Below are 24,716 nucleotides of genomic sequence, written 5' to 3' on the forward strand. Positions count from 1 at the left end.
TTCCACTGCTGTCCTGTTCCTCAGGCGAGGTGGGCGAGGCAGAGCCTGTGGAGAGCCGCCACCGGGGCCAGGGGACGGACGCTGACCTGATGGACGGGGAGACGGAGGGGGACACGGTGGTGATCGCCGGGCAGCCCGAGGTCCTCAGCACACAGGCCATGCAGGTGGGCTCACCTGTCGTTCGCTGCATGAGAGTACGCACCCTAGACATACTTCTCTTCATTGCTTACTCATATGAGAGCTCACACTTAAGCATATCTGACTCTGTGTGGCTTTGTGTTTTGGTAGGTGGAGAATGAACTAGTGGATTTGATAGATGAACTTCTAGAGGGAGACCCAGGCACTGTCAATAGTACTATAATTGGTAAGTGGGTAAAGAAAACTCAGTTTCAACCTAGAGTGGGTAAGGATAGGCAAGGAGTGTTTTCTTATTGGCTTTTTGCATTCTCTTATCAGTTGGACCCAGTGGAGAAGACGAATCTCAAGAGGATGTGTTGATGGATGAAGCTCCTTCCAACATGAGTCAAGCCTCCACACTACAGGCCAACAGAGAGGGTATGAACTTTGTCCTGAAATTAAAATCTGGCAAAAGGCCTTAACTGTATGGGACTGTATTGGTCACTTTTGTCAACCCATCCATCGGGAATAACAGCTTGCCATAATAGCATGCCATTGAGCTGTAACTACTGTTTTCTTTGTGTAAGTGAGTGTGGTGGCCTGTTGTTTACTAGTCAGAGGAGCCATCAGTGAAGTGTTTGCCTCTAATGTGCTCTTCTTCTGTACAGACTCCATGAACATCCTGGAGCCTGAGGATGAGGAGCACACCCAGGAGGAAGACTCCAGTGGCAGCAACGAAGACGAAGACAGCCAGGATGAAGAAGAGGAGGAGGAGGAGGAAGAGGAGGAGGATCAGGTGAGTCTGAAATGTGTAATGTGCCCATTTTTTGCCCACTGACCCGCAGATTTCCCTTCTCTTCTTCCGTTCATTATAACATCACTAATCTTCTCGTACTTATTTCAGGATGATGAAGAGGGAGATGAGGATGATGACGATGAAGGCTCAGAGATGGAACTAGACGAAGACTTCCCTGACATCAACTCTGCTCCTCACATTCGCTTTGAGAGGTTCGACCGCGATGATGACCTCATCATCGAGTTTGACAACATGTTCTCGACCAACGGTGAGTAATGATTTTTTCCTCATCTTTTCCGGTTCTCTTCTGCCTTGCTTGACCTGTCCTTGTGTTGAGTTAAGTGTTGAGTAGCTGTAGCCGTGGTGTGTGAGTCTCTCCCACAGATCCAAAGGCCCATGTCTATAACGCCGCTGTTCTTCTCTTGTCTGTTCTTTATCGCGCTCCTGTAGCTGACATCCCTCCCTCCCCAGGCAACATCCCCAGCTCCCACCCGCTGATGGTGCGCCACGCCGACCACGGCTCGCTCACGCTGGGTGGTGCGGGCAGCAGCAGCCGTCTTGCCCAGGGCATGGGCCGCAGCCAGCGCACCCTGCGCCAGCTCACCGCCAACACCGGCCACACCATCCACGTGCACTACCCCGGCAACCGCCAGCCCAACCCGCCTCTCATCCTGCAGAGGTGAGGAGTCGGGCGTCGAAAAACCAAGAACGTCCTCTCTCAAATGCGCCGTGCAGGGACGGGGACAAACATTATGCATGCTAGGACTTATTCACAGTCCAGGCCAACGGCCACTGGTGTCATCTGACGCACGTCAAGTGACGCCAGAGTTTAGAAATCTATTATTTTTAACGGAGCAAAGCCCACTGGCGGCGTCTGACGCGCATCAATGCCAAATTTGTTCTATCTCTTGAGCGTCAAATCCATAGATGCGAATGTCATTGCCAGTGGGCTTTGGCCTGAAGTCCCACAGCCGCTCATAGTCGTTCACACTCAGTCACACGGCTGTCCATATACTTTGAGTCAGTAGGTGTTGAACCATAGATAATTCATAATCCATAATCCAATCCAATTTTAATTTTTAAGGGTCTTTAGTGTGTCCCTGTTGGTGGTGTTGTTGTTGTTGGCGTTGTTGTCGTCGTCCTCGTCCTCGTTGTCTCCTCTCCTTCACGCCGGTCTCTGTGTGCTTTTGCAGGTTGCTGGGTCCCAGCGCTGCTGCGGACATCCTGCAGCTGTCCAACTCTCTGCCGCTGCAGTCCCGAGGCCGCACGCGTCTCCTGGTGGGCAACGAGGACGTGCACATCATCGCCCGCTCGGATGACGAGCTGCTCGATGACTTCTTCCACGAGCAGAGCAGCACGGGTGGACAGGCTGGTAAGGATGGATCACGGCACTCACACAAAACCCCCATCACATCCAAGCCTTCAAGGCGCTGACCATTTATAGCTGACCATTTATAATATAACATTTCCAGTTGCTTGCTGATGACTGTAGGCACCGCTCTGTATTTGTCAATGGTGTTAACCAGTGATCCTTCCTCTCCACCTCAGGCACTCTCTCCAGTATTCCCACTGCCTTAACCCGCTGGACAGATGAGTGTAAAGTGTTGGATGCGGAGAGCATGCATGATTGTGTAGCTGGTAAGTAGACCTCACACTGTCCTTCGTTAGCATTTCTGGGTCCTAATTGATTGTAGTAATATACATATTCATATATCAGAATGCTTATTGCCATCGCACCAGGGGGGAGCACAATGACATTTGTTGTGCAAACCTAAAATGACGCTTACACACACACACTCCTCCACACATACACAAACTCCACAGAACAATATGTAGATGCACAGTCCTACACACACATGCACACACCTTTTTCCACATTTGCAAGAAATACTAAAATCATATCACAGAACATCCACCACCTGCTTAAAGGTGACCGGTCCCAAACGGTCTGTAAAAACATTTGCATGTTGGTGGGCGCAGTCTCTGATCACTCTCCCTGGGACCTCATCTGGCCCTACAGCCATCCTAGCATTCAACAACCAGAATATTCGCAGCGTCTCCTTTGTCTGTATGGACAGCAGGTGGGGGTGTAGCTCCCTTATCTCAATCCCAGTTGTTTCAAAGAGGGAAGACACAATTGAGCTCCTCTGCTAAGGAGACATTGTAATCTGTTTTTTTTTTCGATCACTCCTCTCCTTGCCGATATGCTGAATGCTCTGCCACCTACATGTGGGATCCCTTTAGCCCACTTGATGCCTTTTGTCCAGGTTATGGAAAAAATGTCTGTCTCTCTGTCACCTAAACTAAAGGCTGCTTTGCGCTCTTCCATACATTTACAATTGACATTTAGTCATTTAGCTGACGCTTTTATCTAAAGCGACTTACAAAAATGGAAAACAATCAAGGTACAATGCGGCAATGACATGTTAGTGCAGCAATAAGTACTATTCGCATAGAGTCAAGTGTCTACTGTCAAGTGTTCTAGAAGAGGGATAGTCAAGCGGTAAGTGCTAGAATTAGTATGTGTAGTTGTTGGTAGTGCTAGGAGAGCAGGTACTCTCTGAAGAACTGGGGCTTCAGGGGGTTTTTTGAAGGTAGAGAGGGACGCTAACCCTGCTCTTGTAGAGACTGGAATCACGTTCCACCAATCGGTAGGGTTCGGACCTCTTGGAGAGATGTTGAGCTTTGTTGGGAATGTTGGGGAGTTTATCACTTAGTTTCATTAATAATATACTGGGTTCACTGTGCACCACTGTAGTGGCATAGACATTATCCAGTAGTACTTTTAGTTCACACCTTGTAAAAATAAGATATTCCCTTTTAGAGTACGTGCTGTACTTTGTCTTGGCTCAGTAAGGTTACACACATTTTCCCTGAAGCCATTGTCTCTACACTTGTGTGCCGCGGGGTGGCGGGAGGTCAGTGTAAATAATGAATGAGTCCTAAGTGTGTGAGAGTGTGTAAGGTCATCTCCGCTTGTGTCTGTCTCTCGTCTCCTCCAGTGGTGAAGGTGCCCATTCTGCAGCACCTGGAGGGCCTGCGGGACGAGGAGCTGGAGGAGCGCCGGGAAAAGAGGAGACGGCAGCTGGCCGAGGAAGAGGAGGCCAAGCAGAACGAGAGGAGTACCTCCGCTGGAGAGGAGAGCAGGGAGCAGAGCCTACAGGTGAGGGCCAGGGAGAGCGAAATACTGTGTGTGTGTGGTGGTTAGTTGTAAGAGATAGATAGATAGTCTTTATTGTCATTGACACTTTTTGCAAAGGTACAACGAGATTGAAAGTGCTGTCAACTCATGAGGTATACATAAGAACAATAATAGTTTTAAAAAATGCACATATATAAAAATATAAAAAGAATGTAAACATATATTGCACTGGTTATGAACAGGAATGGTTCTGTACAGATTTCACTGGTAAAAAGAACATTACTCCTCCATAGAATTTGCACAGTGGGTTAGGGGCCAAGAACAGACCATTTCAAATTTTAAGAGTTAAGGGCCATTATTGCCTTCGGATAGAAGCTATTTTTTAAGCGGTTTGTCCTGGTTTTCATTGTTCTGTATCTCCTGCCTGATGGCAAAAGCTGAAAAGGTAATTAAAAATGAAAGGTAATTAAAGTCAAGGATGTGCAGAGAGAGGGGGTGGTTTTAGAAGGGGGTGGGGTCCTCCACTGATGCAGTACAGGGAGCAGTAATAGAGGGTATATGGAGCGGGAGAGGCAGTGGGTTAAAACGGCTCAGACATGGAGGCAGAAGTAACATCCATACAGCTGATCAATAGTTAACAAAGGCCAGATCATGGCTGGCAGCCAGGCAGGATGGGGCAGTGAGGGCTTCTGTGTTGTGGATCGTGCGTGCGTGTGTGTGTGTGTGTGGCGTGGCACATGTGTGTGTGCAGGATGACGTTCTGCTCCAGTAGTCATGTCTGCGTCCTCTCATTACAGGGCTCTGGCCTGGGAACCGTAAACGGAGCCGGAGAGAACACTGCAGGTACACGCCATTTTCCGTTTTACAGCCTCCTACTGCAGACACGAGCACTCTGAACACGTCTCCTTCATATGATGATAAAATGTGTTGGCTGTTTTCTCTTCTGCCTCGTAATCGTGTAATGGAAGTCACAATGGATCTTGAGCGTCTCTTTAATGCGCCGCATCAATGGAGGAGCCGATGCTTTAGAGCCCAGTGTGTGTGCGTGCTGTGGGATGAGGTAGTAGTTTGTATAGTTTTAAGATCACACCAGATCTGGGCGATAACTATACAGTCTACTGTCTTTCCCACGGCATATGCCGAGCAACTCCGAAGACGCTGCCCCTCCCGGGAGATCCACCATCCGTTCCATGTCTCGTTTTGAGCTGTTGCTAGGCAACTGGCAGGCCTGGTCACCAAGAGATACAATTTATTTAACACCATGTGCAATGCAATCATTATCTAGTTAGTTCTGTTTATGGCATTAGAGCCTGCGATGATTACACAGATTAGATGCATAATTGGCATATTGTTTGCCTTTTCTCACTCAATTCACTGCTACTGAGTTGCGCAGTCAGTGGCGCTGACTGTTTCCTCAACCGCCGCTGTCATTGTGAATGGATGTCTGGCTGTGGTGAGGTGAGGTAGTAAGTTGTGTTGTTGTTGGGGATCAGGATAGAGCGACCCCTGGAGGGAGATAACTATACAACTTACTGCCTTCCCCACTGTGGCTGCAACTCACCCCTCTGCCCACAGACACAGTCTCTTTATTGTGTGCTGCAGAAGATGATGAATGCTCAGTAATAGAAAAGTAATATGCCTCTGGTGTTTGGAAGAAGTCATTTTTTTTATTATCTTCTTTGATGTGCTGATGTCATTTTATGAGCCTGTTCATTTCTTTATTGCTTACTTTTCTTCCTTCCTCGTGGTTTCCCTCTGCAGAAGGGGAGCAGGCTCAGGGCGGCGTCTCGTCCAGCCTGGACCAGCCGCGCACCTCCGAGGGTTTCCTGACGGCCCCACCGTCCGGAGAGGTCACCCCCACCACGCCTGCGCCTCACGAGCAGGCCCTGGTCTCCTTGGAGACGGCCATCAGCCAGCAGGTGCACCAGCCAATCGCGGAGCTGCTGCTGGCCGAGTCGCATGGCGATTCGCTGGGGGCACTGGCGGGCGCGGGACTCGGCCAGCTACCAGCGCCTGACCGACCCAACTGCGAAGCCGAGGCCTCTCAGATGGAGATGTCCCCCGCGCCCACTATCGGTGAGGGAGGGGGAGAAAGAGGAGGAGGAGGAGCGTTGGAGGCAGTCAGGGAAGGTAGATTCACTTTGCCAACAACAAAAAAAACAACAACAACAAAACAAACCAAACCAAAAACAAACCCCAAAATCTTTAAACACACTGTGGTGATGAACATGATCTGACGCTGTTTGGGCTGTTTGGGCTCCAATCTGGATTCAAGCCAATTGGTGGCATTCAGTTTGGTAGAAACCAGACCCTTTTTAAAACAAATATTGTTGTATAGAGATCTATCACAGTGTATTTATATATCTAGGGAGTTTCACTGGATACATGCATGTTGGATGTATAGATTGAGTTTCATTTCCTGCTTTGCTGTCTCAGCCTCTCTCAGTCCAGACATTGCTGAGAGTTCTGAACCCGTGCCAGTGGGCGTGTCACAATTGGAGGGGTCTCCCATGGACACCAGCAGCCCTGCTTCTGCCACACAGGAAGAGCCGGCCGCTAGTTCGGCACCTGCCAATCAGATGTCCCAGGAGCTATCTGGGAGCGGTGACAGCGGGTTGACCGACAGGCAGACAGACGCTGAGACTGGGTGAGTTTGGTGCGACCACCCCAGCTAAAAGGATATGATGGAAATTATAGATTTGTTCACGGAACAATTTTCAAACCACTTGGACTGTTTTACATAGCGATTTTCAAACCACTTAAATACTGTTTACTTTAAACCAAGCCACAGGAGGAAGTAAAGATACTCCCATTTTAAAGGAAAGAAAAAAGTCCTGAAAAATCATAGCCAATCGCCAGAGTAGAATAGTTTGGAATTCTTGGGTTAAGCCAGTTATAGTCATGGGGTCAAACATACATACGCACATAAACTTTAACTGTAACGGCATGAGGAATGATATCATTGGTGATCACTTTCAGAACGATTTTGAGAACGATAAAAAGCTGACAGCCAATCAGAATCCATCCAGTTTTAGCCATCACATTCATCAACACAAAGAGAGACTTTTCTTATCGTTGGTCAGTGTGGGTGCTTTTATAGTTATCGTTCTAGTTATCATTCCTAGTGTGAATGGCCCTTAATGATTGGGATGGTATTACATTTTTCACCTCCATAATGAAAAGGCTGCTGTCTGCCTCCAGCTCCACATCTGTCTCGTCGCCCGGAGAGACCATGCCACGGAGTGATAGTGCTGACAGCCAGTCGCAGGCTATCCAGGAGGAGCCCCTGCCATCTACCAGCAACGATGAGGATGACCCGCTGGCAGGTGAGGGATTCACTGGACTGTAACAAATGTTACTATTAGTAGAAAAGCTTTAGTCAGGAATCTGGTCGGTTAGAACCTGCCCTCACAGTTTCCTCCTTAATTCTTTTGTGCTTTTCCGTATATTTAATGTCATGACTTGTACCGTTAATAATTGATGTGAAAAGATGTATGGCGGCGTAGGCATTCTTATCAGTGTTCCATACATCTCTGTACATTTACTTTGGCCTTGGTTAATCCCTCCTCTGCCTCTGTTGGTACACTGCCTCAGGGATTCCGCTAGGATTTTTTCTTGCCAGTCAGATGTCCAGAAATAATTAATTGTACAGGACAAATTTGAAATTTATCGGTCATGTTCCAACAACAGTCTGTTGTAAACGCAAATCAACACCAAATGTACACTTGACTTGGGTTGCCAAAAGGGAGTTCTGAAATCAGTTTGATTTTTTTTTTTTTTTTTTTTTTTTAGTGAACATGAACATTTAAAGAGAAAATCGGATAGAATAGGAAGTTTAAGAACTTTGTTCCATCAATTTCACCTGGTGAATGGCAGCTAAAGGAAACACTGCTCTGTCCGCTCTGCCTCTGTAGGTATCAGTTTGCCTGAGGGTGTGGACCCCTCATTCCTGGCCGCCCTTCCCGAGGACATCCGTCGGGAGGTTCTGCAGAATCAGCTGGGCATCAGGCCTCCGTCTCGCGCCACCACCGCCACCCTGCCCTCTGCCGCTACTCCCGTACTCGGGGGAGGGGCCGGCATCACTGAGGTCAGCCCAGAGTTCCTGGCTGCTCTGCCACCTGCCATCCAGGAAGAGGTGAGGCTCTTTGGAGGACACATAAATAGAAAAAAAAATATTTTTAAATGTTTGAATTGAGGAATGTTTTTAGTGTTTTGGATTGATGTGATCATGTTTTGCGTTGTATGTATAAATGTATAAAATGCTTTGCTGTGCTATGCTGCACGTTGTCTGATCTATTGGATGCATGGGCTTGGACACCAACTGAACCATTTCCCCTATTCTCACTTGCTTTCTCCCTCTTTGCCTTCCTCTCTCCCCCTCTCTCTCTCTCTGTCTCTCTCTCTCCCTCCTTCCTGCAGGTGCTGGCCCAGCAACGTGCGGAGCAGCAAAGGCGTGAGCTCTCGCAGCAGCCCACCACGGGCGACCAGCCCCTGGACCCGGTCACCTTTATCCAGACACTGCCGTCGGAACTGCGGCGCAGCGTCCTGGAGGACATGGAGGACAGCGTGCTGGCTGTCATGCCGCCGGACATCGCCGCCGAGGCGGCAGCGTTGCGTCGCGAGCAGGAGGCGCGCCAGAGGCAGCTCATGCATGAGCGCCTCTTCGGCCATAGTTCCTCGTCCGCGCTGTCGGCCATCCTGCGCTCACCCGCCTTCACCAGCCGCCTGGGCGGCAACCGCGGCGTCCAGTACACGCGCCTGGCCGTGCAGCGGGGCGGGACCTTCCAGATGGGCGGAGGAGCCAACCACAGCCGGTGAGAAGGCCGTTTGTTTGAAATAAAATGCTTGATTAGATTGTGTACAAAATGCAGTTATAGTAGGCATTGCATAATGAAATAAAATGCTTGATTAGATTGTGTACAAAATGAAGTTATAATATGCATTGCAGAGTGCAGATCTCCATAGAGAGCATTTCTGGTTTTGAAGACTTGGCTGCAAGATTTGATAAAACTTTGTTGAAAGTTTGTAAATGCAGTTTAAGATTTCATCGTAATGTTTTAATGTGTGGCAGGATGTTGTGCAGACTGTACCATAACTCCGAGCATGTGTGTTTGCGGGCGTGTTTTTGTGGGCAAATGTGGTTGTGCATGTGTATGTTTGCTTGCATGTCTGTGTGTGTGTTTGCTTGCGTGTGTGTGTGTGTGTGTGTGTGTGTGTGTGTGTCTCCTCGCTCAGCCCCTCCAGCTCCAATGTGGACTCCCTGCTGCGTCTGCGCGGGCGCCTGCTCCTGGATCACGAGGCGCTCTCCTGCCTGCTGGTGCTGCTCTTCGTGGACGAGCCCAAGCTCAACACCAGCCGGCTGCACCGCGTGCTGCGCAACCTGTGCTACCACTCGCAGACACGCGGCTGGGTCATCCGCAGCCTGCTGTCTATCCTGCAGCGCAGCAGCGAGAGCGAGCTCTGCCTGGACACCAGCACCGCCATGGCAGCGGCCGCCGCCTCCGGATCGTCCCGCTTGGACGAGGCCTCTGGCAGGGGCAGCAAGCGAGCGCTGGGCCAGGGGAGCAGCAGCAGCAGTAAAGGCTCGTCCTCGGCCCAGGCCTCCATGGCCTCTTCGTCCTCGTCGTCGTCCTCTTCGTCCTCGTCGCCCTCGTCGCTGGAGCTGCTGAACCGCGTGGAGTCGCGCAGCTCCAGCCAGCTCTCCTGGCTCTCCGTCTCCATGGATGCGGCGCTGGGCTGCCGCACCAACATCTTCCAGATCCAGCGCGCCTCGGGCCGCAAGCACGCCGACCGCCACCCACAGGGCAGCAGCGGGGTCAGCTCGGGGCTGGCCGCCGGGACGGGGATCGGCAGTGGAGGGATGTGTTCTGGAGGCGGGGGATCTACTGTACACATCCACCCGCAGGCGGCACCCGTTGTGTGCCGACACGTACTGGACACGCTTATCCAGCTCGCCAAGGTAAGACTCTGAGTCACTTTCAAACTGTCACCATCATACAGTCACATACTAACTTAACACACTTACCACAAAAATAGCTACAAAACAAGCACTCACACATTGTCAGACACAGACTTGCCAAGCAATGACACACTTTTGGTGGAAAGTTACATAAACTAAACTCAAAATGAATGCAATTCCCTGATTCCTGATGTCTAGACTGTGGTCTGACCTACTCTCATTGTTCCCAGCCTCAGTGCTGAAGTGGGTGCTGCAATATGCGGTGTATTTCTGTCCTCCTTGTTCCATGTGTGTGAGCCGGTGTGTGTTTGTGTCTGCAGGTATTCCCCAGCCACTTCACCCAGCAGCGCTGTAAGGACCTGCTCACCGCCTCCTCCTCAGACCTGGACGCCCGCCTGTGCGGCAGCGCCTCCAGCTCCAGCTGTCGTACCCAGGGCAACTCTTCATCCTCGCCCCTCTCCGCAGCCGCCCACAACTCCCTAGGCGGCGGCTCGTCCGCCTCCTGCATGGTGGGCACGGCGCAGTCCCTGGGTATCTCCACCGACTTCTGGGACCTGCTGGTCAAGCTGGACAACATGAACGTGAGCCGCAAGGGCAAGGCCTCCATGAAGACTGTGCCACTGGGGGGCGCTGGCGAGGCGGAGGGCGGCGGCCTGAGCCTAGAGGCGTCGCCGCTGGGTCAGCTGATGAACATGCTCTCGCACCCGGTCATCCGCCGCAGCTCACTGCTCACCGAGAAGCTGCTGCGACTGCTCTCGCTCATCTCAATAGCGCTGCCCGACAACAAGGCCACCGAGGTGCCCGCTGCGCACCCCACGCCGCAGACGCCCGCCACCATGGCAGCCGGCGCCACCGCCACGGCCGTGGCCACAATAGCGGGCACAGCCACGGGCTCAGCATCCGTTACAGCCGCTGCGGCAGGGGCCCCAGCTGTTCCGGCGGCCGCCACGCAAGGAGTAGTCACGGGGACGGGAGCGGCAGCCGCACAGCCGCCCGTCTCCAGCAGCAGCTCAGCTGGACCCAACGCCAGCAGTAGCACCACCACCATAGCGATTTCAGGTAAGCGAGCGCAGCCACTCACGACGACGACGACCACAACCGACCCAGCTTGTTAAAGAGACTGTGGAATTCTGTAGGCACACTGCACCCTTGCATTGACTTGTATTATATTTACGTAGTACAACGTGGAATTACAAAAGAGCCAGCCCAGCTGTAGTTGTTTTGCATGCTTACTCTAGTGGATGTCTGGGCAACACAGAGTGTAGGTGTTTCTGACGTTGTGTTCAAGCGGTTCCTTCATCACATTCTGTCACATTTCTTGGGCACTTTTGGATGTTCTCAACTTAAAAAAAACGCCACATAGCCCCTTTAAAAACATTTTTACACACACACACACAGTGAGATTGTTGAGTGCATCTGTTGTGGTGATGAGTATCACATTGTTGTTGGTGGTGCAGGTGTGTGTGTTGCCATGGTGAGTCAGGAGCCTGAGCCGTGCTCATGAAGTTGCTCTTTGTGTTTCAGGAGGGAAGCAGAAGATGGCAGCAGCAGCAGCAGCCGCCGCAGCAGCATCAGCAAGCAGCACAGAGGCCGACTCCAAGCTGGCCTCTGCGGGCCTCACTGAGAAACAGCTGCAGCTGTCTGTGGAGGTCCGTAACACACACACACAGACAGACAGACAGACACACACACACACAGACACACACACAAAGAGAAAGACTTAATTTAACACCCAATAAAAGCTCCATACACTCACACTGCGCTCATCCAGTGGTCTGCTCTGCAGCAGTCGAGCCCAGCAGTGTTGACTCAGCTGAGTGGTCAGCTGTAGGAACCCCCTCCTGACCGTGTGTGTGTGTGTGTGCAGGTGCTGACGTCTCACTCGTGTTCTGAGGAGGGTCTGGAGGATGCAGCCAACATCCTGCTGCAGCTGTCCCGAGGGGATGGCCTAACACGTGACACTGTCCTCCGCCTGCTGTTGACTGGAGCGCGTCACCTGGGATACACTCTCTGCAAACAGATCGGTCAGTAAACCTTACCAACACTACTTTTACAAATATATTGGTCAGTTAACCCCACTAAACCTCTACAAACAGATTGTTCAGTTAGCCCTCAGATTGCACATGTGTGTATTAGACATGAATGGAGGAATGTGATGAGCTTGTGTGGGAATAGATTTTTTCCTGCCGCTTTTTAACTGTGTGGCTTTCTCTCTCTCTCTCTCTCTCTCTCTCTCTCTCTCTATCTCTCTCTCTCTCTCTCTCTTTCTCTTTCTTTCTTGCTTTCTCTTTCTTTTTCTTTCTTGCTTTCTTTCTCTCTTTCTTCCTCTCTTTCTTTCTTTCTTCTTCTCTTTCTTTCTTGCTTTCTCTCTTTCTCTTTCTTTCTCTCTTTCTCTTTCTTTCTTGCTTTCTCTCTCTCTCTCTTTCTCTCTTTCTTCCTCTCTTTCTTTCTTGCTTTCTTTCTTTCTCTCTCTCTCTCTTCTCTCTTTCTTCTTCTCTTTCTTTCTTTCTTTCTTTCTCTCTCTCTCTCTTTCTCTTTCTTTCTTGCTTTCTCTCTTTCTCTCTTTCTTCCTCTCTTTCTTTCTTGCTTTCTCTCTCTCTCTTCTCTCTTTCTTCTTCTCTTTCTTTCTTGCTTTCTCTCTCTCTCTTTCTCTCTCTCTCTCTTTCTCTTCTTCCCTCCCCCCCTCAGGCACTTTATTGGCAGAGCTGAGGGAGTATAATCTGGAGCAGCAGAGGAGAGCCCGGGCCGATGCCCAGTCTCCTGAATCAGCACACGAAGACCCCTCCCTCACCGGCCGCCTCAAGGGCAAGATGACCAGCAGGTGAGGAAGGGGGGGATGAGGAGTACTTCTGTAGTGACAACACTACACAGGCCTCTGACATTGATATGGTCATGTTGCAACTGGAATGTGGCCACAGCTGTCTAAAGAATCTTTGTCAGAAATCTGCTCAGATCGGTTTATTTAACCTGTTTTTCCCCTTACCAATTCTGGTATCAGCCAGTGGTGTAATTTTGGTAAATAATATTTGTAGACTCATCCATTCAGATTTCCCATCGAAGTGTAGAAATGTCAAGTGTGTTCTGATTTGATACTGATGTAAAACAAATAAAACTGAAATTAATTACTCATAAAAATAAACTACTTATATACTTAATAGTATACTCAAATGACACTACAGAGAGAAAAAAAGGCCATTTTATCCGGAGAGTTGGTATTTCCATACCAAGTTGTTACAGTGCATCCGGAATATTTTCAGACCCTTTCAAGTTTTTTACATTTTGTTATGTTTCAGACTCATTAGATCAAGAAGTTCAAAAGTAAATGTAATACCCATCAACTCATAGTTGTGAAACCTTGAGCACTGCTGATTGAATTCCTAAAAACCCATTCCTCTCGCGGGCAGGTTTGACGGTCAGGAGAACGTGGTGATTGTGGCGGCGCAGAAGCGCCCACTGGGTGGCCGTGAGCTGCAGCTGCCCTGCATGAGCTCGCTCACCTCCAAGACGTCCACACAGAAGTTCTTCCTGCGCGTGCTGCAGGTCATCATCCAGCTGCGCGAGGACACGCGCCGCGCCAACAAGAAGGCCAAGCAGACCGGACGACTTAGTAAGACACACACACACACACACACACACACACACACACACACACACACACACACACACACACACACACACATAATTTAATGAAACAAGAATGATTATTGCACAAGCCTTGTAGCTAGGTCCAATGTGTCAATGTTATTATGACAATTATTTTTTTATAATATCAGTTCCTGCAAAAATCAATTAGGCAATTTTCTCTGGATATTGAAACCTTTTGAAGTGTGGAAAAAAACACTTGCCGGTGTAATGTAAATATCTTAGAATTGATTGGACTGTAGCACTATAGATCATGCGGATAAATTGCTTTATGCCCAGGGCAGGATTAGACTACTATTACTATAAAACAGTTTCACAAGCTGTTTACTACGCATGTGTGCAGAAATACCTCCACAACGTGCTGGAAGGTGATGTCTCCAAAACAAGAGGGAGCATGTGTTTCTGACATAAAAGGGCTGACAGCTGTGATCACGGTGTGCATGCCCAGTAAAATGCAGTCAGTGTTTGAATTAGTGTGAGGCAGTGGAACCACGAGTCACTGCTGAGGGAAACAGATGGCCAGGACCTGTAGGATGGCCACATACTGGTCTAGATTCCCAGTGGCTGTAATTATTACAGGGAAGAACTGTTACTGATCTACAGGATCTCACTGGTGGTTTTCTAACCACCTCTCTCCTTCCCTCCTTCTCCTCCTTCTTTCTCCTTCCCAGGCTCCACCAGTCTGGGCTCAGCCAGCAGCATCCAGGCTGCGGTGCGTCAGCTGGAGGCCGAGGCCGACGCCATCATTCAGATGGTGAGAGAGGGCCAGCGGGCTCGCCGCCTGCAGCAGGCCCCCCCACCCACCTCCACCACCACTACCACCTCCTCCTCCGCCGCCGCCGCTGCTGCTGTTGCTGTGTCTGCCGGACCCTCAGCCCCGCCTGCCCCTGCTGCCACGGTCCCGGCAGCCGCTGTCGCCCACAGCGCCCCCCCTCCCGGCACGGCCAGCACCGCCACGGTTAGCATGGGCCGCACTGACAGCAGCCAGCCTGCTACTCACACTACTCACCCCATACATGCACCGCTTAGCGCATGCCCCATGGACAGGACAGGACACCACACCACGTGCCGTCATGCAGCTCCATCCGCAGCTGCCATGACAGGCCACAGATCACATGTTGTTATAAACTGTAACATCGGTTTATAGGATGTTTCCATTACCCATCCTAAACACTCACAAACATGGTCATATTCATATGCATCCATATGCACACTTTTGCTCTGCTTACAAAATCTATTGTCTGAAAAAATAAGGTCGTCTTTTCTAGTGCCATCACATGTGTCCCTGTGAATTGCTATCGTAACACCCCCAATTATCACCACTATTGTTCAGAAATTCTAAAACAACGATGTTTTTTAACACTTCAAAATAACATTTACTAAATGAACCTTACATTTTTCAGTAGCCATAGATGTGTAGATTTGAACAAAATCTGGTTTGGTTCTTAACGGGAGCATTTACTGCCTGAAATATCCAATTTTGTTTACCATGCTCGGAGTTATAGTGCTGGCCTGATGGGTCCGCTGTCTTGGTTTGTATAGAAATGGATATTAAGTGACACATACACGCAAGACGGTGGAAATACGGGACCGGCGGTAATAGGGGGAGTTCCGATAAGTAATGGCAATAAGGTCACTAAGTAATGACAATAAGGTCACTAAGTAATGACAATAAGCTTACTAAGTAATGACAATAAGCTGACTGTCTCCCCAGATGTGTACTGATTACACACACACACACCTCAGCAAACCTCACACACTTCAGCAGTGATGCTCCTTCAGACACCTTTTAACACTCTTAAGCTTGTCACTCACCTCAGACTCTGACATGGTCACATGGTGGTAGACACTAAAGAGAGCAGCCTGCTTCTCTCTCTACTCTCTCCGCTGACTGCCTCCTGTACATGTGACATGATCTGGCTTATAGGCACAGCGTTGAATGTACCGCTTGCCTGTCTCTTTTCTGGATATCCTATCTTTTGTTTCATTTAATCACATTTCTCCATCTGTCCATCACGTGTGTGTGGGGGTGTGTGTGTGTGTGTATGTGTTTGTATGTCTCTCTTATGGCTGGCTGCCATTGCGCAGTGCTTCTGCTCCCTTCCTGCTCCCCCCACAAATATTCTGTGTGTTGATGCATGGCATACTAATCCCTAATTACGGTGCATATGATGGGCACTGCTCCTCTTTTTAAATGTCACTGTGTAATTCACACACATTTGCCACAAACTGAGAAACACATGGGCATGTGTGTATTCACACACACACAAACACACACACACATACAGACTTACTCAGACATTCACTGATGGCCTCAGGGTTTATCATGTTGTCTAATCGTCATCTTCCCTTCTTCCCTGACCTCAGTCTGAGGTGCATTCAGCGTCTGAGCCCCCCTCCGCCCAGCGAGACGACTCCCCCATGGATGTGGACCAGCCCTCGCCCCAGGAGCAGGACGGAGCACCTCTGGGTAAAAACAACCAACCAACCCGACACTGTTGTGAATAGGGCTGTAACCATTGATTGCTTTCATAGTTGATTGATCTCCCACATATTCAAGATTATGTCTTCAAATGCCCTGTTTTGTCCACACGCCAAAGATATTTAGTTCACTGTCATAGAGGAGTAAGTAAAAATGAACATTTTAAAAGCTAGAGAGAATACAGATTTACCAGACCATAATAAGTTATATCTTGTTCCAAAGTTACCTGAGTGGTCTACGTTCTATTGCCTAAACTGACAATTGGCAAGCCTCGCATTACGCTTTGAAAGTTGAATCAAGTTCAACGCTAAAATTGTTTGATGCTATGCTGCCACTCATACCTGTTCCACTGCCGAACCATAGCGAATAATAGGAAATCTGCTGCTTGCCTCTAGTCAATGTGATCCCTGCCTAAGTGATGTGTGCTGTGTGGTTGTGCAGGAGAGGAGGGCAGCAGCCAGGCGGAGCAGGAGGAGCGTCTGCCCGACCTGCCCCTGCTCAGCGAGCAGCTGCTGCTGGACGAGCTGTGGGACATGCTGGGCGAGTGCCTGAAGGAGCTGGAGGAGTCGCACGACCAGCATGCGGTTCTGGGTAAGCACAGGGGGCCGAGGGAGAGAGGGCTGCAGGACATCACTGAACCCAAGAAAGTTGACTTGAAGGATTTGTTGATAGAAACTTAAGTTGCAAGCCTTGATGGTAGTTAGCTCTGAAGACTCTCTTTTGTGTCATGGTAGATGTCACAGGTTCTGTGTGGAAAGTGTTGCTTTTTAAACAGTCTGAAAGGAGCCCTTTTCTCAGTGAACAGTCTTCCAGCGTCCCCTAGTCCAGGTGTGTGTGTGAGTGACACTCTTGCTTTCTTGTGTAGTGTTACAGCCAGCGGTGGAGGCCTTTTTCCTTGTGCATGCAACGGAGCGTGAGAGCAAGCCGCCGGTGCGAGACACCCGAGAGAGCCAACTGTCCCACATCAAGGATGAGCCGCCGCCACTGTCGCCGGCTCCCCTCACCCCCGCCACGCCCTCCTCCCTGGACCCCTTCTTCTCCAGAGAGCCCTCCTCTATGCACATCTCCTCCAACCTGCCCCCCGACACCCAGAAGTTCCTGCGCTTCGCTGGTGAGTCTCATTTTTTCCTCTGTCTGTGTCTCCTCCTTGCTCTTAACACACACACACACACACACACACACACACTCTCTCTCACTCACTCACTCACTCACTCACATTTGGACTTTGGCATAATACACTGATGGATAGATGTTTTTTTATTCACCCTTGCCCTACAATCACCCAGGTGGTAGGAAGACTGCTCCAGTGACTTATCGCTGACTAGTTTGTAAACAAGGCTGTGCTTCATGGGTTGCTTGCTAACATGCTAATGTGAAGCAGGTGGCTGGCAGATACACACACAAAAACAGTGTTTTTAGATTTAAGGCAAGGCAAGTTAATTTATATAACTCATTTCATACACGAAAGCAATGCAGTGTGCTTTACACCATCAGAGAATAGCAAGCAGTATTAAAGTGATGGTTCAGAGTAATTTCACCCTAGGGTCCTTTGCACCATGACCCCGAGCCAAACACCCTCCCAGAACCTGTTTTCCCTTTGTCGAACCCTGGTCGAGTAGCGCTGTCAGAAACTAATGACTTTCTGCAGGCGCTAATGGAACCAACTTAGTATCTCGTAAATTACCCCACTAATAATTCCCAGAATGTTACGAAACTTCTACAGTAGTACAACTATGTTCTTTACTCATAAAACGAGGCATTGGAAAGTTTATTTAAATAACACTTGATAGCTTCTACTCTGCTGCTATCTACCGCTGCATAGACGTTACTTCAGTGATTTGGGAAAAAGCCTGTAAAAGTCCTGGCAGGAAGCGATTACATCAAAGTTTTTTGATATATCCAGTTTTTAATATTTTTTTTCCGAAGTGTTTGACTCGGGGTCATGGTGCAAAGGACCCTAGAGTGGAATTACTCCAAACCATTGCTTTAAGTAAAATAGTGGTAGATGAAGAAAAAGAAATAAGAATAGGTTAAGAAATTAAACAATTAACAATTATAACAATAATAAGAAAACATTATTAAAATAGTTAGTCGAGTGAATTTAGATAAATAAGCAATCTATCTATAAATTACAGGAACGTCTGTCTGTCTGTTATTCGCATTTCTGTCGACTGTTAGTCCGATTGATTTTTAAACTTGACAGGTGTCTTGATAAGGGCACAAGTAAGTGCAGTGTCAAGTTTGATGTTGTTTGGATAAGTAATGTAAAATATATCGGTAAAAGAAACACCCATTGGCTTTCTCCGCTCTACTGTAGCCACTCCCCCTCTTACACAGCACAGCGCAGGACCAGAGACAGAGAGGGACGTTTTGGCAGTACTGAATCAGGGCACAGCGCGGGTCAAGATGTTTGGATGATTATCATGTCTGACCTCAACAATAAAGACTCCCTGTGTGCAGTATGCTTACATAAAATGATTCCGCAGATTTTTGTAACAACACGCCAACAAACACGGGTATGCAGTGGCTATTCAGAATGACGTAAACATGATGTGCAATAAACTGACACTTCGAATAGCTCAGGACTTTATACTATCAATAAACAAACGACAATTCCGACTGCAAGGTCTGAAATTGAAACGTGCGCTAATGGTCCCGAATTTAAGGACGTTTCAGAATGCCACACTCGACCGGCTACATACAATGACTGGCAGACAAAGCGTGATGTCACTTATAGGCTACCAGATATTGTTTTTGAGTTATATCGTAGCAAATTTCAGATTCATCATTCCACAAAATAATTTGTCTACTCTATCTAAGAGCCTTAACTCAAAACAGCTGTTAAGCTTATGTCATTTTGATCTGTAAAAAATATCACATTATAATATAATATTCAGTATTCCTTATTGAATGCTTAGCTGGAATTATGTCCCCCCCCCCCCCCATCCTATTTTTAAAGCAGGTCTACCTGCAGACATGTAATTGGGCTACGGGTTTTCTACAGGAATAGCATGTCTGAACGGGCACTGCACTAGTAGTAATAAAATTAGAATAAAAAAAGGAATGATAAATAATAAAAAAAATAGTGCCTATTTATAGTGCCTAATTCTTGCTAACTTTTACAAAATATAAGGACACAAATCCTGAACGTATTACTTTTAAACAGCAGTACGGCCATCTATGAGTTAGCTCAAGTTGAGTTTCAAGCAACGTTTGTCATGTTGCCTTCACTCAGTTTGGCAGTCACACTGTCCCTCAGGATTTACAAAAAATAGACTTCATCTATTTTGGCTCCGCTTAGCTGGCAGAGTAACGACTACTTGTCTCTTGTTGCTGTAAAACGCCAACTCTGATTTAAAATGAATAGCCGCTGGTTGCTTTGCGTCCGTCTCCTGTCACTAGTCTGGCCAGTCTGGGTTAATCCTGTTTCACGCTGTACTGAGTGGAATTATGTGGAAAAGCCAACGAATTCTATTGACCTTTTTTTTACTTCTGTTCCTCCTTTGCTCTCTTTTCTGTGTTCCTCTCTTTCTCTCTCTCTCTTTCTCTCTCCCTCTCTCTCTCCCCCTCTCTCTCCACAGAGACCCATCGTACAGTGCTCAACCAGATCCTGCGCCAGTCTACCACTCACCTGGCAGACGGCCCCTTCGCCGTGCTGGTGGACTACATCCGCATACTAGACTTTGATGTCAAACGCAAGTAAGGCTTCCTCCCCATCTTTTTCTAACCCTGGGTTTTTCTGCATATCTCCATACTCCCACAATAGGACCTGAATGTCTTCTTGATCCTCAGTGTGGTTATTCATCACATCTTATTGTGTGTGTGTGTGTGTGTGTGTGTGTGCACCCTCCTAGGTATTTCCGTCAAGAGCTGGAGCGTCTGGACGAGGGCCTGAGGAAGGAGGACATGGCCGTTCATGTGAGGAGAGACCATGTCTTTGAGGACTCCTACAGAGAGCTGCACCGCAAGAGCCCAGAGGACATGAAGAACAGACTGTGAGTTCACCCAGCTACGTCTGGACAAATACTCACTCACATGCTCTCACACACTCTCCGTCACATACTCTCTCTCTCACTCTCTCTCACACACACACACACACACACACACACACTCTGTCTCACTCAGTAGCTAAAAAAAGCTCATACCTAGTCACACACCTTCATCCAGATTCCGCCTCTTTGGGGTTTTTCCTCAGCGCTTCAGGGAGGCAGCGCACAGCAAGACGGCAGAGTAATTAAAACACGCCCACACACACAAATGCACAGCAACACTCTGACTTCTGCACAGCGCAGAGTCCGTGCACACTGGTGTACACCATCGGGCCTCAGCAGTCAAGAACAGATTGAGAGTGACATACACACGCACGCACGCGCACGCTCACGCTCACGCTCACAAGCTCATCATTATTCCCACAGAGAACACAATGGCACAAATCCAGAGGACACAGGAACAGACTGTGTGCCTTTTATAATCCACCCCTCGTGACTGCGTGTGCAAACACACAAAAACATGCTGCCCTTTCAACATAAAAATATACTCTAAAACCAGCCCAAGCACTAGTCTGTAACATGTGCCTGTTTCTCACAAACACACCCACACTACACACATAAACACACACTGCTCACACACACACACACACACACACACACACACACACTGCTCACCGTCTCCCCCTGTTCTCTCCCATGTGCAGCTACATTGTGTTTGAGGGCGAGGAGGGCCAGGATGCAGGTGGGCTACTGAGGGAGTGGTACATGATCATCTCGCGCGAGATGTTCAACCCCATGTACGCGCTGTTCCGCACGTCGCCCGGCGACCGCGTCACCTACACCATCAACCCCTCGTCCCACTGCAACCCCAACCACCTCAGCTACTTCAAGTTCGTGGGCCGCGTGGTGGCCAAGGCCGTCTACGACAACCGGCTGCTCGAGTGCTATTTCACGCGCAGCTTCTACAAGCACATCCTGGGCAAGAGCGTCAGGTACAGCCTCACAACACAGCCCCGTCAAGAAACGCTAGGAGTATCTCCTAGCGTTGTTTCGTTGGGTGTGTTTGATTAGTGAATACCTCCTGTATTCATTCTCTCACACCCTCTCTCCTTTCTCTCTCTCAGGTACACAGACATGGAGAGTGAAGACTACCCCTTCTTCCAGGGGCTGGTGTACCTGCTGGAGAATGACGTGTCCACCCTGGGCTACGAGCTGACATTCAGCACAGAGGCGAGATGCTTGGCCTTTTTTTTTCTTTTTCTTTTCATTTCCCCCCTCTGGACTCCTCTCTGTCTTGTGGTTCCTGCGTAGGTGTTCTGGGCAGGAGATTGGCGGCTGACTCTTCTTCCTCTGTTCTGGCTCCACAGGTCCAGGAGTTTGGGGTGTGCGAGGTGCGCGACTTGAAGCCCAACGGTGCCAACATCGTGGTGACAGAGGAGAACAAGAAGGAGTATGTGCACCTTGTGTGTCAGATGAAGATGACCGGTGAGCACACACACACATATACACACACACACACACACACACACACACACACACACACACACACACAGCCTGTTCCTCTCATCTCTCCTGCGCACTCTGTCAAGGGAAAGTGCCTCTGCGCAGTAAATCCCTCAGACGAGAGCTGTGTGTAAGCAGGGGGCTTTGATGCCTTTCACCGCTTTGCCCTCGGGCTGTCAAACAACAGCCTCAAAGAATATCAGTCTCTCAGTCACCAAAGCTCTGACTGTTTATCTCCCCTACATTCTGATGGAGTTTTTTTTGTTGTTGTTGCTCTTATTCCTTTTGTAGGTGCCATTCGTAAGCAGCTGGCGGCCTTCCTGGAGGGTTTCTATGAGATCATTCCCAAGCGGCTCATCTCCATCTTCACGGAGCAGGAGTTGGAGCTGCTCATCTCTGGCCTTCCCACCATCGACATTGACGACCTGAAGGCCAACACAGAGTATCACAAGTACCAGGCCAGCTCCATACAGGTACACACATCACTTTATGCTTTGTTAGGGTCAAGCTCTGTACAGGTACACCCATTACTTTATACTTTGTTAGGGTCAAGCTCCATACAGGTACACCCATTACTTTATACTTTGTAAGGGTCAAGCCCGATCTGAGTTGTATATCCTTCTTTACTCACCATGAATGAGAAATCTTTGGCAGATAAGCCAGAGTCATAAAGCCAGAGTCTGCCTCTCAGTCTGCCTTCCCTCCCTGCTGTGCACAGATCCAGTGGTTCTGGCGTGCCCTGCGCTCCTTTGACCAAGCGGACCGGGCCAAATTCCTGCAGTTCGTCACGGGCACGTCCAAGGTGCCCCTGCAGGGCTTCGCCGCGCTGGAGGGCATGAACGGCATACAGAAGTTCCAGATCCACCGCGATGACCGCTCTACTGACCGCCTGCCCTCTGCACACACTTGGTAAGTTTCTGCCAACTCCGATAGGAGCGTTGTGCCGTCCGCACACGTGGCATGTTTTAGTTGTGTGGAAATGCTGACCTGCCACTCACCACCTCCTGCATTCCTCCTCTCTCTCATTGTCTGTTGCAGCTTTAATCAGCTGGACCTCCCGGCGTATGAGAGCTATGAGAAGCTGAGACACATGCTGCTGATGGCCATTCAGGAATGCTCAGAGGGCTTTGGACTGGCCTAGAGACTTTCCTTACACGTACACACACAAACACACACACACACACATATACACAAACTCAAACAACATACACATCTACTGACACACACACAGGTTTAGACTCACATATTGTTAACTTAAGACAAAACACACATGCATATTCACACTATCGTAGACATGGCCAAGATCTATTTGTTTCTAATACATATAAACCAGATGGCATTGGAGAGATGATGCAAGCCAGAGCGACTTATTGACATTTGCCTACTACACACAGAGCCTCACACAGACACACAGAACTGTATTTGGTATATTTGTGTGTCTCCCTTCCCTATTAAATTGCAAAACCTGAGAGACGATAATGGAGGATAATACTTGGACTAATATGAGGAGAAGAAAAAAAAAAAAAAGATGTTTCTCCATTTAGTTTTTCTCTGTACAAAAGGTTTGGGAGTTTATTATGTTTAATCTTTTTTTTCCTTTTGGCTGTGTAAAAAAAAATGACAAAAAGACAAAAAGAGAAGGTTGTGCGTGTGAAAGGATGGATATAAAACACTTGGGGGAAAACCGCTGATTGTCCTCTGCTAATTTGTGACCTCATGGTAAGCTTGGAACGGGGGATCTTCAGTGTGGGGGAGGGTGTGGAACAGGCTCAAGGCCTAACAGGAGAGATGAGAATGCAGAGACTTTTCAAAGGGTGACATTTTTAAGGCAACTTTTGTGGTATTTTGGGGGGGGGGGGGGGGGGGGGGAAGGATTCTATAGAGATAAAGGTTAACAAGTGAAGGATTACGGTTGGGGTGGGCTGTTCGGGGAGGGGAAAATCCACAGGCATTCTGACTGATGGCGGGATTGGGGGGTGGTCAATTCAACCGCTGAAACCAGCCTCTCCGCAAGAGATCAGAGAATAAATTGCTACTTAAATAAATGCATAAATCGAGTTGACTGTGTGTTTTACAGTTGTTTCCATTCGTCCTTGGAAGAATCCATCATTTGTAACCTTTTTTTCCAGTCCAGTTAGCTGGTATCTGTACATATACACGGAGTTATTAACATTATTGCAAAAGCCTCTTTTTTTTTTAGGTGAATAAACCTGTTTGTGTTTGGTTTTGCATTGAGCAGTGGTGCTTGCTGAGCTGTCTGTCTTGATTGTGTGAGGGAGGGTAGAGTGACTGGCCTTGTCTCAGCAGCTAACTGCCATCCAGACAGCTCCAGTGTCGCCTTTAGCTGGTCCCTGAGTGTCGCCTGCCCACGCACTTGTCCCATGCTGCACTGCTCTTTTACTGCTGTGTGACAACCGCACAGTCAAACACCATCTCACACACACACACACACAGGCAGCTCTTCCTCATCCTCTCAGTCTCTGCCTCGATTCCAGGACCAACTCTTTGAAGCACAGATTCCAGCACTGCGCCCATGCAGAGCCACCTGGGAGGCAGTATTCCTGTGTGTGTGTGTGTGTGTGTGTGTGTGTGTGTGTGTGTGTGAGATCAGTGGGGTTCAGATGCAGACTCCTTTTGCAGCAGCGTCTCAAGCCTGACTGCACCCCAGTGGTGTGGCACAGTTGCACTGCTGGGCCTGTCAAGACAAGTAAAAATCAAATACACACACACACACACACACCAACCATCCCCGTCACTATCATGTGCAATAGCTGGGGTCCTCTCACTGCTAGATGGAGGGCCAGACAGCGTCTCGGCGTGTCTGATCTAAAGGCCTCGGGAGAGTTTTGAGTAGTCTAATGTGAGGTGAGGACGTGCTGGCGGAGCGGTGTGGGCGGGTGGGTCACTTTGGACTGCACCCCCCACCCCAGAGCCCCCTCCATCTCCATCTTAACTGCATTTATGTGCCCAGTCACGGTTTCACAGGAATTGGTTCCACCTAAGGTGGCTAACGTTGGTTTCAGGAGCTCCTGTAAAAACATCACCAGGGCTCGTGGCACAGGCGAGCTAATCCTGATAGGGAGATA

The 24,716-nt window shown here is 48.9% G+C and overlaps 1 protein-coding gene across 19 annotated transcripts in view; it reads left to right on the forward strand.

Moving 5' to 3' along the window:
• Window positions 1-24,716, forward strand: part of huwe1 (HECT, UBA and WWE domain containing E3 ubiquitin protein ligase 1) — a 62,723-nt gene that overhangs the window by 33,546 nt on the left and 4,461 nt on the right. For 11 of the 19 annotated variants that reach the window (XM_042096736.1, XM_042096740.1, XM_042096735.1 and 8 more), the window contains 33 exons: window positions 25-194; window positions 289-364; window positions 457-555; window positions 786-913; window positions 1,022-1,181; window positions 1,364-1,592; window positions 2,107-2,285; window positions 2,462-2,551; window positions 3,916-4,076; window positions 4,853-4,898; window positions 5,817-6,185; window positions 6,492-6,702; window positions 7,239-7,381; window positions 7,970-8,190; window positions 8,475-8,869; window positions 9,291-10,014; window positions 10,335-11,073; window positions 11,539-11,663; window positions 11,882-12,038; window positions 12,703-12,835; window positions 13,419-13,621; window positions 14,328-14,614; window positions 16,024-16,126; window positions 16,580-16,729; window positions 17,004-17,249; window positions 19,720-19,837; window positions 19,993-20,133; window positions 20,832-21,119; window positions 21,252-21,357; window positions 21,495-21,612; window positions 21,922-22,103; window positions 22,349-22,539; window positions 22,669-23,316. In XM_042096736.1, coding sequence (XP_041952670.1) covers window positions 25-194; window positions 289-364; window positions 457-555; window positions 786-913; window positions 1,022-1,181; window positions 1,364-1,592; window positions 2,107-2,285; window positions 2,462-2,551; window positions 3,916-4,076; window positions 4,853-4,898; window positions 5,817-6,185; window positions 6,492-6,702; window positions 7,239-7,381; window positions 7,970-8,190; window positions 8,475-8,869; window positions 9,291-10,014; window positions 10,335-11,073; window positions 11,539-11,663; window positions 11,882-12,038; window positions 12,703-12,835; window positions 13,419-13,621; window positions 14,328-14,614; window positions 16,024-16,126; window positions 16,580-16,729; window positions 17,004-17,249; window positions 19,720-19,837; window positions 19,993-20,133; window positions 20,832-21,119; window positions 21,252-21,357; window positions 21,495-21,612; window positions 21,922-22,103; window positions 22,349-22,539; window positions 22,669-22,771 — 6,791 coding nt within the window. In that variant the 3' untranslated portion in view covers window positions 22,772-23,316. Of the gene's footprint in view, window positions 1-24; window positions 195-288; window positions 365-456; window positions 556-785; window positions 914-1,021; window positions 1,182-1,363; window positions 1,593-2,106; window positions 2,286-2,461; window positions 2,552-3,915; window positions 4,077-4,852; window positions 4,899-5,816; window positions 6,186-6,491; window positions 6,703-7,238; window positions 7,382-7,969; window positions 8,191-8,474; window positions 8,870-9,290; window positions 10,015-10,334; window positions 11,074-11,538; window positions 11,664-11,881; window positions 12,039-12,702; window positions 12,836-13,418; window positions 13,622-14,327; window positions 14,615-16,023; window positions 16,127-16,579; window positions 16,730-17,003; window positions 17,250-19,719; window positions 19,838-19,992; window positions 20,134-20,831; window positions 21,120-21,251; window positions 21,358-21,494; window positions 21,613-21,921; window positions 22,104-22,348; window positions 22,568-22,668; window positions 23,317-24,716 lie in introns of those variants that run through there. The other 8 variants (XM_042096747.1, XM_042096754.1, XM_042096749.1 and 5 more) reach the window with 7 other exon arrangements.

Source organism: Alosa sapidissima, chromosome 7 (assembly GCF_018492685.1).
Source record: "Alosa sapidissima isolate fAloSap1 chromosome 7, fAloSap1.pri, whole genome shotgun sequence".
Taxonomy (NCBI): domain Eukaryota; kingdom Metazoa; phylum Chordata; class Actinopteri; order Clupeiformes; family Clupeidae; genus Alosa; species Alosa sapidissima.